Source organism: Phaseolus vulgaris, chromosome 2, assembly GCF_051622355.1.
Source record: "Phaseolus vulgaris cultivar YP4 chromosome 2, ASM5162235v1, whole genome shotgun sequence".
NCBI lineage: Eukaryota > Viridiplantae > Streptophyta > Magnoliopsida > Fabales > Fabaceae > Phaseolus > Phaseolus vulgaris.
The window spans coordinates 43555104-43570848 of NC_143499.1; the positions used below are offsets into that span (position 1 = coordinate 43555104).

Below are 15745 nucleotides of genomic sequence, written 5' to 3' on the forward strand. Positions count from 1 at the left end.
TCCTTATTAATATAATATTATATTAGAAAAAATAATAATATTTTTTTAAAAAAAAGTGGTATCTGATTTAATGTTACTTTTTTTCTAACTTTATGCGCGTATTTCAGTCGAAGTATGCATTGATAATTCCACAAAAGAAATATGATATATTTTAATGATATACTAACAAAGTGATAGCATAAAAAGAATTCTACAGATAATAGAAAAAATGAATTAAAATCCATATTCTAGAACAAACATCCAGTATTAGGTGGGTCAAACTTTTTTTTCATTGTAACATCTACTGATAAAGAAAAATTAATATAGTTTGACTAGGAGATTAGAATAACCTAAAATATTTAAACTGTTTCAGAAACACAATATATATATAAATAGACAAACAGAACAAAAATTAAATTCCGTGGGACTTGCTTCACAGGTTTTTAGTGCACAATTAAATTGAACCTTTATATTTATATTAAAACTGGTAACATAATTAATTGGGAAGAAAAGAAGTCAATTAAAAAAATGTGTGACAATAAATGAAGATTTTAAAGAGGCACGTTATTGTTATTATATTTGAGAAAAAAGTGTCTCAAAATGAGGTGGCACTTTTTGGTCAAATTGAAAGACCATGACCATAAAGTCCTACCTTTTTTTCCATTTCTGCAAACTCCAAATTCTTCTTTACCTCCTTCTGCTTCTTGGTTTCCTTCTCTGCAAGATTCATTTTCATTCATCCCTATCTAAATATCTCTGTTTCAATTTTACTCTCTATAAGAAAACGGAACTGAGTCAGAGACTGGGACACAATCAATCAGTTCAGGTGAGAAAAACTCGAACTAGCAGCAAACACAACATTTTCCATTTTCCATTTACTCTTTCTAAAGCTTTTGCTTTCAACCCATTATTACTTCTGTCAGTGTTTTTGAAACCCAGTTAAAAAAATTGCGTCTTGTCGATTACCCATGTTGGGAGAAGACAGTAACAACGCGGAAACCGGTGTTCACTGGAGAGCACATTCCAGATCAGTTTCCTGGACCGACCAGACTCCGGTGACCCGGAAACCGCCGCGATCCCTTCAGCCTCTTTGCATCAGAAAACACAGTGTGAAGGAGTGGCCGAGCGCCGGCAGCGACGATCTCGAGGATTGGCTTCCGCCACTGACCCCAAGAGGGTCCACCAAAGGATCAGCAAATTTGGGTTCGGGTTCGGGTCATGTTTTTCAGCTTGGGAGAGACAAGTTGGCTTTCTTCGACAAGGAATGTTCAAAAATCGCGGAGCACGTGTACTTGGGGAGTGACACGGTGGCAAAGAACGAGGAGGTTTTGCGGCGGCACGGGATAACGCACGTGCTGAATTGCGTGGGGTTCGTTTGCCCCGAGTATTTCAAAAGCAACTTCGTCTACCAAACGCTATGGCTGCGGGACAGTCCCTCGGAGGACATCACCAGCATTCTCTACGACGTTTTCGATTACTTCGAGGATGTCCGACAACAGGGTGGGCGCGTGCTCGTGCACTGCTGCCAGGGCGTGTCGCGTTCGACCTCCTTGGTCATCGCGTATCTCATGTGGAGGGAGAGCCAGAGCTTCGAGGACGCGTTTCACCTGGTGAAGAACGCGCGTGGCATCACCAATCCGAACATGGGTTTCGCCTGTCAGCTATTGCAGTGTCAGAAGCGCGTGCATGCTATGCCCCCGAGTCCTAGTTCCGTGCTGAGAATGTATAGGATGGCTCCTCATTCTGCCTACGACCCTCTTCACCTTGTTCCTAAGACCGTTAACCACCCTTGCGCCCACGCGCTCGATTCGCGTGGGGCGTTTATTGTGCATGTTCCTTCTACTTTGTACGTGTGGGTTGGGAATGAGTGTGGCACGGTGATGTGTTGCAAGGCACGTTATGCAGCTGCTCAGGTTGTTCGATATGAGAGGGCAACTGGGGAGATTGTTGGTGTGGTTGAGGATGAAGAGCCTAAGGAGTTTTGGGTTGCTCTTTCTCACAAGGAAGTGTTGGTGGGGGATGAAGAAGAGGTGAAGAACGTGGAAACAATGCAGGTTGATGTGGGGCTTCATCCCCGGAGAGTTGAGGAATATGATTTGGACTTTGGAATTTTTCATAAGGCACTTGCAGGTGGGGTTGTTCCACCTTTTTCTTTCTCTAATGCTGGATCAGAAAATTGCCTCCCTTCTAAGGAAAATGGTTGGGGGAGATTGAGTAGGAAGGTTTCACATTGAAGAGATCTGAATGTTCATCCTAGGCTGATTTCAGATGATGATATCATCACTGCTGCTGTTGAGGTTGATGAGAAAGGTCATTGTAATGTAGGATAGGTAGAAACCTTATAAGGCAAAGTTAACTTTATTACAATGCTTCAGCTTGTTCTTGTATAGATATAGCCACTGTTGTCTCAAATGATGTATTATTCTTGGAGTTTAATTCTGTTTGAATATTGGTGCATTCCATTAAACACAATGTGAATGTCCAATTAAATCAAAGGTACATGGTTACATCATATATATGAGAGATACTTTTATTAAACTCACAGTCCATTATAAATAAATTAATTTATGGCACCCATTAATTATTATGTCATAAATAAACTTCTTTTTACCCCTAAGCTCGATTTTAACATAAATCGCCATTTAGAATGTATAGCCATTATGAAAGGGCACAACCAAATGAAATATAAGCAATCGAAAAACTATAGCAAAATATTATAAAATTATGTACCAGTCATAGAAAAATACCGAAAAAAATCAGACACATAAACATTAGATGAAATAAATGATTTTTTTTTTCAAACTTGAGTAACAATTATGTTTAATGGGAGAGGATGAACTCCCCATGCCAGCAAGGCGTGGTAGTGTAGGCAAAACAATAGTAAAGTAATAACCAAACATGCAATAACACCTCAATTACATAACAATCATCGAACCTATAAAGTATATTTTTCTTTAGACGTTTTTGACTGATTTTCTTGTTTTTGTTTGTTGTAGCCACCAGTCTAATGTTACATTTTTTACTGTTTTTTTTTTCATTTTTAAAAATTGATAAAATTAATGCAAAAGTGTCATCGTATTACAAGTTATCATTTCGACAAATAAATTAAATCAATTTCAGAAATAATATTTCATTTACTCTACCTTGTTATATTTATGTTTAATTTAAATTTCACTTTGTACCAGCTTAATTGATTCTATTTTATATTTTAGTTTTATTATTTTTATTTAGAATCAGTTTAATTAACTCTATTTATTAATGAACTTTGTTCGTTCCTACTTGAATTTGGGTCATACGAGTTGGAAAAAAAATCTCACAATTACCAATCTCGTATGTGTAATCAGTTTGTAATATAATCTCACATAAAAAAAAACTAACATGGTATTATAAATTGCTAGCAAACCATGGTAATCGTGTGGACTATATATGGTTATACACAATATATAAGAAGAATTCACATGATGTTATTTTGAGTTTTCATAGTTTATACATAGTTTTATACATAAATCGAAGATCAGAATCCATAATAACAAAAAGCTAATTATTGTATCACAATTGTTAGTACACCCAAAGCACAGAATAAGTTTAACATAAAACATTTAACAAATCAAACTCCTTCAACGTGTGCAACTAACAACTAAATCCCTTAGCAATTTATCCTTTCTATTTTTTTTCTTAGTGAGAGAGAATGACCAACTCCTTCTTTGATCTTAGGCTGATAAATGCTTTTCGTGTTCAGTAGAGTTTGCCTGCATACATACATACCAAGTCAACAACATGAGATCAAAATTAGTCACTAGAAAAATATCCTTTGCAAACGGATAATTCCGGAACTACCAAACACGTACTTTCCATTATAAATTAAGTAATAATTCAAATGATATCATAATATCCAGAACATACCTAAATTTTAGTTGGCTAAAAGAAGAAAAGAAGAATGCTTTAAGGATAAAAAAAAGTAGAAAAATCGCATACTGCCTCAATCAAATTATTTCAAGTGCAAAATAAACATCAAATATATTTTAGGAATACAAAAATTGGTAATAAATATAAATATTGCAAAATTCCTTTTTCAGTTTTATTTTATTAAAATTGGAATCCATGGCATAAAGGGAAATACGAATAGTATAGTTTGTTTGACTAGATTTTAGTTTAAAAAAAAATTTGAGTTAAATCCAAGTAAAGTTAAAAAACTCAGTATAGTTTTAAGTCAAAATTGAATTAGATGTTTTAACTAAAATCTAGAAAAACCCATAAGGGGTAGTGAAACCCATTTGAATCTTTTTATTTAATGTCTTCAGAAATATTTTTTAATGAAATAATTGCTTACTAAGATAAATTTATTTTAAAAAGTAGAAATAAAAAAGCAAAAAGTTATATTTTTTAAAAACAAAATATAGTTTCCGCGTTTTTTTATCTGCTACTACTTTTTACAATTTTTAAAGTTAAAAAAACAGACCCAAAGTTAGCACTTTTTCACTGAAATTCTAGTTTGAAAACCTGCATATAACTAAATTTTGTATTGAATGGAGCAAAGTGTTGCATACATGCAAAAGCTTCCCCAAGTAAACACTTCTCTTTGCAAGCATGAGTGTTAGGATGACAGGAACCATTGCAGCAGATAAATGCTTAAGTGTGTGACCACTGACAATATGAAAAGTCGATACATAAATCACTCTATCAGCACCCTCTTGGAGCATAGCTAGAAGATAAAATCCTGCCAAAATTCAAAATTGAAATTAAGGGTGATTGAAAACAGTATTGCATCACATCAAAACAACTTCCATACAGTACCAAAAGCACAAACCTGAAGCCCAGAGCCAATATGTTGAATGCGTGTACATTGGAGGCAAAAAAGTAGCCATGAGAGGTATGGCAATGCAGGATGAACTTTGTGCTAGAACATATAAACGGATGTCACCAAAGAACCTTTATTACAAAAGAATGGGTGAGAAAAATATCTCATCTTCACGTTTTTAGATTATGTTTCTCTGTTATAAGGAAATTGGTTCATTCATTCACACTTTAAAATGTTCTTATTCTCTTCTCAACATGTTTTTGTCCAACCTTTTATCCATGTGAAGAAAAATTTTGCTCACTCTGCAGAAGGATCTATGAGTAATAAATGTCCAAATAATGCAATGCAGATAGAAGGAATGGAGAAATAGCCTTGCCTCCAATACAGATTGCTAATTATGCCCATCATAATCAGAGCTACAATTGCATATGTTCCCTTCCTCACATCAATCCTTTCAATGATGAGGATTGCCATCAGTGAAGCGAAAGCAACAGTCATCTCCAACAACCAAACAATAATCAGAGAATCAAAATTGTGAAACTAGAATATGGAACATGTCAGCATTATTTAAGCATACTAGTTTTGTTTAAAAAAAAACGTTAAATTTGAATTGAAGAGGAGAAACTCACTGGTATTCTGTCCCACAGAAGGCGAGCATCATCTGGGTGAAGATGATAGTATGAAGAACCAAAAGCAACTGAAGTGACACCAGCATAAAAGCACCTCCAACCCCATAGTTCACCTTGCAAACTAATGGCACATATCTTAATCACACAAGCTAATGGAATTGATGTTGAGGAAATGAAAGTACCTGATGTTAAAATAGTTCCTACGATTGCAAAGCACAAGGCCAATGAGGCCAATCACCATGAATGGGAAATTTGATAGGACGTTTAGAGCATTGGAAATGCCTGAAGAAACATGCAAAAGATGAAACCTTTGCAGTCTGAAACCCAGATTAGTGAGTGTTTGAGAAGAAATTACCAAAGAAATTTCGGTTGTCAGCAAAATTATGGTATTGCTGAGGCTGAGGAATGCATGGGGATAAGAGGATGAGTAAAAGGAAGGAAACGAGCGCCAGTAGCAATGCCTGCACACTGTATTTTCCCATTTTCTTCAATTCATGGGAATTGCGTGAATTAGAGAGTGAGAGAAGGCAAGATCATGTAGGATGAATCTTGGAGGTCACGGTGGACGGTGGGCGGTTTGACGGTGCTCTGTGGCGCTATCCGTAAAAGTTGAACTATGTAGAACTCTCCCCATAAGTCCTTCATTCTACTTTCACTGAGTAACAACTATTTGATGGGTTTTCATTTTCTGAAACCTTTTCTAGTATTTTAGACTGCATAAATAAAACGCTAAACATTTTTGTTACTTAAATATGATTTAGTGATTAATATGTAAAATTCTGTTCTTGAGTTTTTCAAAATCATTTTTCTATTAAATTATAATATTCAATGAGTAATTTTTATTTTTAATATCTTTAAGGATTAAATCATATTTTTATTTTTTGAAATTAAATTATAAGTGTATCCTAATTTTAAATTAAAAATCTTTCGACATTGTTAGAGTAAGATTAAGGATATAGTTTATTTTAAAGTTTGGTTTATTTTTAATAGACGTTTTTAATTATATAAATCATTGTTAACTTTTTAGTGTTCTTTTTTAATTTTATTTTGGTGTTTATATAGATAACATCAATATTTCGTATCCAAGTATGTTAATTTCACACGTTTGAATCCATCAATACATATTCCAACTACTATTGTATACTAGTTTAAATTTTGGATTTTTTTTAAAATATTTTCACTGCAGTGAAGATTAAAAAAATTAATAAATAAAAACTAATTCACTCCATAAAACTTTGAAACATGTTAGATACAAGTTAGTGTTCTCATATAAAAGGATTGAGAAAATCTTCCATCAGTGGAACAATTAACTCTTTTAATTTGGTCAGAGCCGATTTTTCCTTTCCTCCTATGTTAACTTCTTTGTTTTGGTCGGTCTCTACTTTATTCACTCCTTTGTTGATTACCTTCAACTCTCAGTCGGAAATACATATTTAGATGTTTGACGTTTAAAAAATTGTTTGACATTCGATACAAACAATAAATATATAATAATAACATATATTTTTCTTAATTATTATACCTTTTTATATATTATCGTGATAAATTGAATCAAGATTAATATATAGATCATGATTAAAAAGATATTATAACTTAACATTATTAATCATTATTTAATCTTAATAATTTTAAACCTATTAAAACATTTACCCATTACATAAATATTTATCAAATTTCATCGATTATCTAATCATTAAATACTCCTTAATTTCTTACAAAATGAAAAATCACGATTCAAATAATAAGAGACACGCTTTCTTCTTCTCATTAAGAATTAAAAAGGCAACTTTAAAAAGGCAACATGGTGGGTAAAAACAAAATGAGGTAAAGTAGGAGTGTGTTTTAATCAATAATTAATAGAGAGTTTTCAAAAGAAATATTAATAATAAGAATAAATTAAGAGAGTTGAATTTTAGCAATTAATGGAGTTAGGAAATTATGGAGAATGGACAAAGATTAGGAGGCAAATTAAGACAAAGGAAATGTCTTTTACTTTAGTTGTTTCTGGTCCTGTGCGGAGGAATCTGCGCCCACGCGCTACCCCACAATTTTCTACACACACGTCCGACACCAAATGACACAAGATGTCATGTTTTGTCACACCTCATGTGTGAAACTCACCCATTATCTTCTTTCTAAGCTCGTCAAAATTTTACCTTTTTATTCTTTCTTTCTTCCCCTACCATTGTTATCTCCAATTTCCCTTTCAACACTGCAAATTTCGTGCACATTTTAATCACCGAAACCGTTCCTTGGGCATCCGAATTTTGAATGAATTGCAACATTAGATTTAGAAGTGGTAGATACGTTCACTTCTCTGCAATTGGGATCATGCGCATAGCGTAACGTGAAGTGTGAGGGTTAAACTTAAACAAGGTCGCGACAAACCAAAATGCGATTCTTTTCGAAGAAAGCCACCACTGTATTCAAGTAAAACAGATAACCGTCACCGCTAATACGTTGCTTTCAATGTCTTCATCATATCATTAATCATCGTGTACATTTATGGTTCCCAACGCATCAACGCATTAACATTATTTTATTTTTATTATTATTATTATTATTATTATTCTTTTTTATATTTGTTTTTTAGAAATTAATTTCTTGCGGTGAATAATGTGCTGTGAAGTTGGATATTTGTAAGTATTTAACTGTGGTGGGAACATTGTTTGGTGGAACAGATGTGCTCGCAATGATGAAGTGCTTCTCTCTGTGCTTAGTCTCCTTTTGGGTTCTTCTTTCTCTCTGTTTGCCAAGGTATGCAACCATGGAATCTTCTGCTTCTCTTGCTACTGTGCATTTCACTTCTTTATGCTATATTTTTTTACATTGTTAAGATATGCGTGGTTTCTTTCCTTGTTTTTTTTATTAATTGGAGGCTTGGATAGTTGAATCTAGAACCTATTACGATTCTGCTTTTTTATTCACATTGCCATTGCCTGCTTCTGGAGGTTGCCAAAATGACTTATTCACACTGCTTTCGTTATTCTGGTGGATCTGTGCACAGAAACCTACCTCGTGAGTGAACAGTGATAGTGATTTAGAGAGTATTCAAGCTTTTTCCACTGATTTTTGGAATTACCAAGCTGAATGTGTAGTTTTGTGCCTCTCCGTAGTCGATGAATCCAAACTTCATCAGAAGTTTCATGTTTTCTGTCTGTTTGAATGTGTAAATTCTCACTCTAAAAGGAAAAACTTACGCATTTACTCTCGAACTAAAAATAATAATAAACGAAAACTTTATTGTATTCGGGGCACTCTTGTTTATTCTTCAAATCATATGAACACAAGAAGGTTGAGGGCTCTCTCACATTAGGGTGGATTTGGTACTGCTGGGTGGTTTTCAGAAGCTGGTTTTATCCGTTGCCATAAATGTAGTATTTGGTAGCTAACTGTCAAAAGCTGTTTACAAAAAAAAACTTGTATTAAGTATAACCTTTAAAATCGGAAAATAATACCACTTTTGACTTAGGTCCTTGAGGTCAAACTTAGGAAGCCCAAGTCCGGTTAATTTGGAGAAGTAAGCTAGAAACTCTGCATAGATTCAATTAGAGCAGTGTCAAACTTCTGTTTTTTGTCCAAATTAATTGCAGAAAATATAAATTTAAAGTATATTAAATTAAAACCAAAGCTGTTCAATCACATTGCTTAATCTTTGAGTGTGTCATTTCAGTGTGTCATCTCAAAATATATCTGGGAGTGGCCTGCAGCAAGCTAGCCTCCCACCAAGAGGTTGGAATTCTTATGATTCCTTTTGCTGGACAATTTCTGAAGATGAATTCTTAGAAAGTGCTGAAATAGTTTCTCAACGTCTCAAGGCTCATGGATATGAGGTATAGATTTCAAAGAACAATAGTTTGTGGACGATTTGACCGTGGTAGCAGTATTTTGGTTAGATATAGACTGATTTCTTTTCAACTCTTGAAGTTTGTCGTGGTGGATTACCTCTGGTATAGGAAGAAAATCAAAGGTGCTTATCCCGATTCTCTTGGATTTGACGTGATTGATGAATGGGGAAGGATGCTCCCAGACCCGGGAAGGTGGCCTTCTTCCACAGGTGGGAAGGGTTTCAGTGAAGTAGCTGATAAAGTACATAGTTTGGGTTTGAAGTTTGGGATTCATGTTATGAGAGGGATAAGCACTCAAGCTGTCAACGCAAACACCCCTATCTTAGATACAACAAAGGTGTGCTTTGCATTTCTGCTATGACTTGAATTTTATTTTCTTTATTTCTGCATAGAAATTTGTAGTGATGGATGCCTAAATAATGTCTTTATTAAAAAAATATATGCAAAACGACCAGCTGAATATGGGAATATTTTTTGTTTACTTAATTGAAAGTTCTTGTTGACCTTTGATTCCTCCTTTTTGCAATCTCCTAGGGAGGTGCATATAAAGAATCTGGACGAGTGTGGCATGCAAAAGACATAGCAATCCCAGAAAAGGCTTGTGCATGGATGCCTCACGGTTTTATGAGTGTAAATACAAAGTTAGGAGCTGGGAGAGCTTTTTTGAAATCTCTTTATGCGCAGTATGCAGCATGGGGTGTTGATCTAGGTACTAGGACTACTAATTTGTAATCTGCTTATTATGAACTATCATGACTTGCATCATTTCACGCAACAATCATGGTGAATTTAAATAATGTGTTGCACTATCTTCACCTTAGTTTCGTTAGTGACGAGTTGTAATGTTCTTCCATAGGTAGACTTAGCTGACAGAATTGGTATTTTTGTGGTCCTATAGACTTCAAGCAATTTATCATATCAAGAAGCTTCCATTTTTACTAAAGATAATGTCAACACTGTCCACTTACTTGGGCCACACTTGTAAACCTTTAAAGCATCCATATTCCCTCGTGTGCTAATTCAGGATTTATGTAGGGAAAAAATGCAATAGAAAGGACATAGTGGACTCTTAACTGTAGGTTTTGATTTTCATTATGATTCGTGAGAATCTATATGTATGTATATATAAGCCTTTGTTTTGGCACCGATGCTGATAGATTTTCTGCTGTTCTTGCAGTGAAACATGACTGTGTGTTTGGCGATGACTTGGAACTAAATGAAATCAGCTATGTGTCAGAGGTATTCTGCAGTTTCGTCTCCCTCTTACCCTATTCCCTACCTCTCTCATTCTCACATGAACAGATGTTGATAATATTTTGCCAGCTCTGTTTTAGCTAACTTATCTGCGATGCGTCATGCCAGGTTCTCAGTGAGCTTAATCGCCCTATTGTGTATTCTCTGTCTCCTGGAACCAGTGTGACACCAGCAATGGCCAAGGATGTCAGTGGACTAGTCAACATGTATCGAATAACAGGAGATGACTGGGATAGTTGGGGGGATGTCAGGGCTCATTTTGACGTAACAAGGTGATTAAATTGTTTATATTTCTGTTTTTTGATATTTTTATCAGTCTTCACTGTGTGTTGCAATCAAGCTACTTCTCCGTGTACACTCTGTTGTTCCATCGCCATATTACATAACTCATTTTATTTAATTGTAACCAGGGATTTTTCTAGAGCTGATATGATAGGAGGAAAAGGTCTAAAGGGAAATTCCTGGCCTGATTTGGACATGCTACCATTTGGATGGCTAACTGATCCAGGTAAAGGAGACTGAGATGCTACTTTTTTATTTGCCCATTATGAATGTCATGACCATCATACTTTGGTTATTACTTATTAGTATATATTTATAGATCCATTTATCTATTCTTCATTGGTGTGAACTACAATCTCCGGGCAGTGTGGAGCATTCTCTGCAGATATACTTATTCTTGTCGATGTGCTAGTTCTTTTTCTATAGAAAACTTAAAAGATGTTTACGCTAGTGTATCCTAGATAATTGTTGGAATATGGATTATAGAGTTATTTCCTTCCCCCCTATTTTATCTGTAGGTTCAAATGAAGGTCCACACAGGTTTAGTAGGCTCAATCTTGAAGAAAAAAGGACACAGGTATTGATAAAGAAACATATCTGAGTTGCTTTCCCTTATATTTGTGTATCTATTTTGATGTGCGTACATGCATTGTGATAGACTGAGTGAGCCTATACTTATTTGACAGATGACGTTGTGGTCTTTGGCGAAGTCTCCCTTTATGTATGGTGGGGATGTGCGGAAGATCGATGCTAGCACTTACGAACTTATAACAAATCCTACCCTGCTTGAGATTAATTTCTTCAGCTCAAATAATAAGGAGGCATGTGAGCCATCTATTTTCTATTAGGAAAATAGGCACATCAGGCATACTACTTATCATGAATCATTTCACTTTACTGCAATGACAGTTTCCTTATATCACAAGCTCAAATAACTTGAAGAACCCTGAAAGACCGAAGCAAGGAACAAAGGCATCATCATATACACATTCATTAGGTTTGATTGGCTGTAGCGAATCAAAGGCGAGTGGTTGGTCTATTGAAAGTCATAACCAATATCTTGAAACAATCTGCTGGAAAAAGGGTGTAGAAAACCAGCACCAAGCTCCATTCTGCGTAAACAAGAGAGAACTTAAACTCAGATTGTAATCATGCTTTATCTTTTTCTTTTCCATTTATCCAACTTCCATTTAAACATTTGTGTTGCTGTTAACAACAGAAATTGTTACATTGGCATTGGTACAGAGATGGTGAGACTACGTCTCAACAGGACTATCGAGGGAAACATCAACTAGTTGCTACTGACAGAATGAAATTTTGCTTAGACGCTTCTCCAAAACGAAAGGTTACTTCTAAAGAGTTCAAGAGAGGAACATTTTCTCCATGCAGATGGGATTCAAATCAGGTATGTCACATTCCATACTTCATGTGCAAGAGTTGTATGTGGCTCTAGCTAAATCTTTAAAAGGTTTATGTGATGTAACCTTTGCAACATGTCTCGATTAGAATTAGAAAATTAATCTGGGGATCAACTTCGTTACGTGCATATTATTATTTTTACCCCATTTGAGTATATCATATGCCTTAGCCAATTTGTATTTTTTTTATTCCAATGAAAACTGATGCATCTGGTGTTCTACAGATCTGGGAACTGCACTCCAATGGAACCATGGTAAATAGTTACTCCGGTCTTTGTGCAACAGTAAAGCTTGTTGAAGGTGACTTTTTCTAGACACTTACCACTTTTTACAACTAATTTAATTTCTTCTTTCTTCCTTTCCCCCACTCCTTGTATTTATCACTCGTGAAAGCAAATTGGTCATTTGCAGATGAGGCTAAGGCTGGTGGGATTCGCTCTTGGACTGCAACAGGAAGAAAAGGTCTCTACTTTTAGCAAACACTCTGGAGGATGACAAGAATTTTCTTCTTTTCTGCAACTGCATAGCATCAAAATTGAAAAAAAAAATGCTTATTTCTTAACCATGAGTACCATTTTATAGGATCAATTTCACCCACTTCACAAATCCTAATATAAACTGTTTTACAACTATGGATGTTTTATCTCTATTCAGGGGAAATCTATCTTGCTTTCTTCAATCTAAGCGATGAGAAGACGAAGATATATGCAAAGACATCATATCTGGAGAAGGTTCTTTCTGACAGAAAGATCGATTCATGCAAGGGGACGGAAGTGTGGAGTGGAAAGGATGTCGTCACAACACAGGGGATGATATCAATGAACGTGGAAACTCATGGATGTGCACTATTTGTTCTAAATTGCAACTAGTCTTTCTTCCAATTAGTTAAACACAGAAAAATCAAATAGCATCTCACTGTTCAGTCTTTTTCTCACTCTATTTAATTATGGTTTCTCTGGTTGGGGTTAGGTGAAAATTTGTGCTTGACAAACTCTGCAACAACACATTTTGATTCTTTCTCTTGAAGCATAATTTCTCTTTATAACAGTTTCAACTTTAGTTAATGAAAACAACATTTATGTATTTAAAAACAGTTTACAGGAACTAGATAGCAGAATTTGTCTAAATAGTTGAGAAACACGTGTTTTATTTGTCTGAGATCTTTTTTCCTTTTTATTTTATTTATTTATTTATTTTAATTTTATTTTGCAAAGTACATATTAAATTAGTTGCAAATAAAGAAGACGTGAATGAAAGTAACTTAACACTATAAGACCGTGAGTTTGTATAATTAAATTTTATATTATCAAATGCTTGAAATTTTCTTTTTGTGCTAATTAATATTATTAAATATTTATTTCTTATTATAATCATGGTATTGGGAGAGACATATTTGAAAACATTTTTTTTTTAAATTGAAACCACTTCATATTCTTATGTTAATTTTATTTTTATTAGTTTTTGACTCATGCTCAAATATCACTTCTGAATCCATTAAGTTCTCAAATTTAATATTAATAGTCATTCTCCAAATAAATTATTGCACCGCATTTAAATAGTTGGTGAGTAATGTTAATTCACCCATAATATTATAAGCACGAGATTAACAAATAATATTATAATAAAATATTGGAATGGGCTAAATGGGCTTTTCACGTCCTCAGCACTAGGGTTCCAAAGCCTCACTGCTACATAAACGATTCTTCCAACCCAAAGGCCGTCACTGCAACTTTGCTCTCTGCGACTCTTCAATTTCGAATTAGGGTTTCGCTCAGAGTGGCCATGGGAGTCTTCACATTTATCGTACGCAAATCCGGCGCCGACTGGACTGCCAAACAACACTCCGGTGACATCGAGTCCTCCGCCGGCTCCTCCTACGATCTTCAACGGAAGCTTGTTCAAGCTGCCCTCGCCGCTGACTCCTCCGGCGGCGTTCAGTCCTCTTTCTCTCCCGTGTCCCCTTCCTCTGCCATATTTCAGGTACACCTTTCACATCTTTGACGAAACTTTACGGTTTATATTTGCTCTGCCTTTATCTTTTCCTTTTAAAATTTCTTTGCTCTATTTTGTAATTTATTTATTTGTTTGGATTTGTTTGATTCCGTATGTTATTTTAATCTACATGTCATTGCATAAAGTGCTTCGAAATGATGGTTATGTTTTTGTTATGCTATTTTTCTTCTGTGAAGAATGCTGGTTCATTTCATTTGTTTGAGATTTTGCTGATGATTTAATGGTTTGGCTGTATTTGTTCTCTTTATTGCACTCTTTGGTTTTTCATTCGGGAATCTGACTTGAAGAGAATTATGAGTTAACTGTTCAGTGCTACCGCTTGTGAAGCTTCATTGTGTTCATTTCCTAAAAGTATAAATTTGTGTGCTGGTGCTTGCCGATGATGGAACTTAGGTGCATTTCTTCAGTTGAAATTGGTGTTTAAATAAATGATCATTAGATCTTTAATACAAGTCACTATTACGCAGATTATCAAAGTGAAACTATGTGAGAATATTTTTACAATTAGATCCTATTTAAATTAAACAATAGTATCAAATGCATTTATGCACCTCCACTAAAGTTGGTTGAAGAATACTTATGTTATTGGTGATAGATCATGTGTTTTTGCCTTGTTGGTTTATCTTTTGGATTCAAGCATTTCGTGGTGGGTCATTGATGAGTTTATATTTATTGATTGTTTTATTCAGGTGATAGTGGGTGGTGCAGTATTCGTTGGAGGTGGTGCGGCTGCAGCTGCTCCTGCCGGGGGTGCTGCCCCAGCTGGCGACGCTGCCCCTGCTCCTGAGAAGAAGGAAGAGAAGGTGGAGGAAGAGTCCGATGACGATATGGGCTTGGGTCTGTTTGATTAGAGTTCTGCTTTTTATTGAGTTTTGATTGGAAAGATATTCTAGTGTTTAATCCTATAAATTATTTTGTGTATTGCATTGCTCCAGTTAATGCTACATTGAACTCCATCAGATAATAGTTTTTTTTTGTGATGTGACCTAAATCTTTCATCTGTATCGGGTTTTGCTAATTATTTCTTTTTAAAAAATGGCTCGCTCTTGGTCTAATAACTGGCGGATAGACTTCGTGGTAAAGTTACCTGCATACATCTTTCTACCATTAATGACTTTATTTTCTCATCTACTTGTGATTTGATTGCAAGTGAAATGGAGGAGAGGAAGTGAAAATAGGTGAAAATTAATGAAGTGGTTTTGATATACAGTTCAGAAGTTGTATAAACATTTTCAATTGATAAACTAATTCAACAATAAACATGTTCAACAATGATAATTGGTTATTAATATTGATTACTGATTACAAACTTTTTTTTAAACGTGAAATTATTTATTTCAGTGTTGCAAGAGTTACATAATTGATTATTGACTATGACCATGAAGTTTTTGAAGTTAGTTTTTAGAAATTAAATGTTAATATTTTACACCATTTTTTTCAGCCTCATATTTCTCGTTTTATCCATTTTTCCCCAATAAGAATAGATATTGCCTTAAATTTCCTTGATGTTAAGACTCAGTAAGT

At 34.8% G+C, this 15745-nt stretch overlaps 4 protein-coding genes across 5 annotated transcripts; 3 read left to right on the forward strand and 1 right to left on the reverse strand.

Moving 5' to 3' along the window:
• Window positions 1-653: 653 nt before the first annotated feature.
• On the forward strand, window positions 654-2491 carry LOC137812355 (protein-tyrosine-phosphatase MKP1). Of its 2 annotated transcripts, none has more exons than XM_068614298.2 (2): window positions 654-805; window positions 903-2491. In XM_068614298.2, exon 2 carries the CDS (start codon window positions 948-950, stop codon window positions 2211-2213), a length of 1266 nt encoding a protein of 421 aa, XP_068470399.1. In that variant the 5' UTR covers window positions 654-805; window positions 903-947; the 3' UTR covers window positions 2214-2491. The 2 variants fall into 2 exon arrangements, with proteins under 2 accessions (XP_068470399.1, XP_068470400.1); XM_068614299.2 differs by having other exon boundaries at window positions 919-2491.
• Window positions 2492-3423: 932 nt separating this feature from the next.
• LOC137812356 (uncharacterized) lies at window positions 3424-6090 on the reverse strand. Its single transcript, XM_068614300.2, has 7 exons — window positions 5762-6090; window positions 5589-5688; window positions 5407-5527; window positions 5154-5275; window positions 4787-4908; window positions 4527-4696; window positions 3424-3728 (listed from the first exon to the last, which is right to left on the reverse strand). Exons 1-7 carry the CDS (start codon window positions 5886-5888, stop codon window positions 3690-3692), a joined length of 801 nt encoding a protein of 266 aa, XP_068470401.1. The 5' UTR covers window positions 5889-6090; the 3' UTR covers window positions 3424-3689.
• Window positions 6091-7412: 1322 nt separating this feature from the next.
• On the forward strand, window positions 7413-13255 carry LOC137812357 (uncharacterized). Its single transcript, XM_068614301.2, has 15 exons — window positions 7413-7836; window positions 8088-8163; window positions 9080-9239; window positions 9334-9591; window positions 9789-9963; window positions 10432-10493; window positions 10617-10780; window positions 10919-11016; window positions 11309-11367; window positions 11477-11611; window positions 11700-11935; window positions 12036-12195; window positions 12433-12508; window positions 12620-12670; window positions 12863-13255. Exons 2-15 carry the CDS (start codon window positions 8099-8101, stop codon window positions 13075-13077), a joined length of 1914 nt encoding a protein of 637 aa, XP_068470402.1. The 5' UTR covers window positions 7413-7836; window positions 8088-8098; the 3' UTR covers window positions 13078-13255.
• A 146-nt stretch (window positions 13256-13401) lies between these two features.
• LOC137812361 (large ribosomal subunit protein P3z) lies at window positions 13402-15425 on the forward strand. Its single transcript, XM_068614305.1, has 2 exons — window positions 13402-14188; window positions 14911-15425. Exons 1-2 carry the CDS (start codon window positions 13991-13993, stop codon window positions 15070-15072), a joined length of 360 nt encoding a protein of 119 aa, XP_068470406.1. The 5' UTR covers window positions 13402-13990; the 3' UTR covers window positions 15073-15425.
• Window positions 15426-15745: the final 320 nt, after the last annotated feature.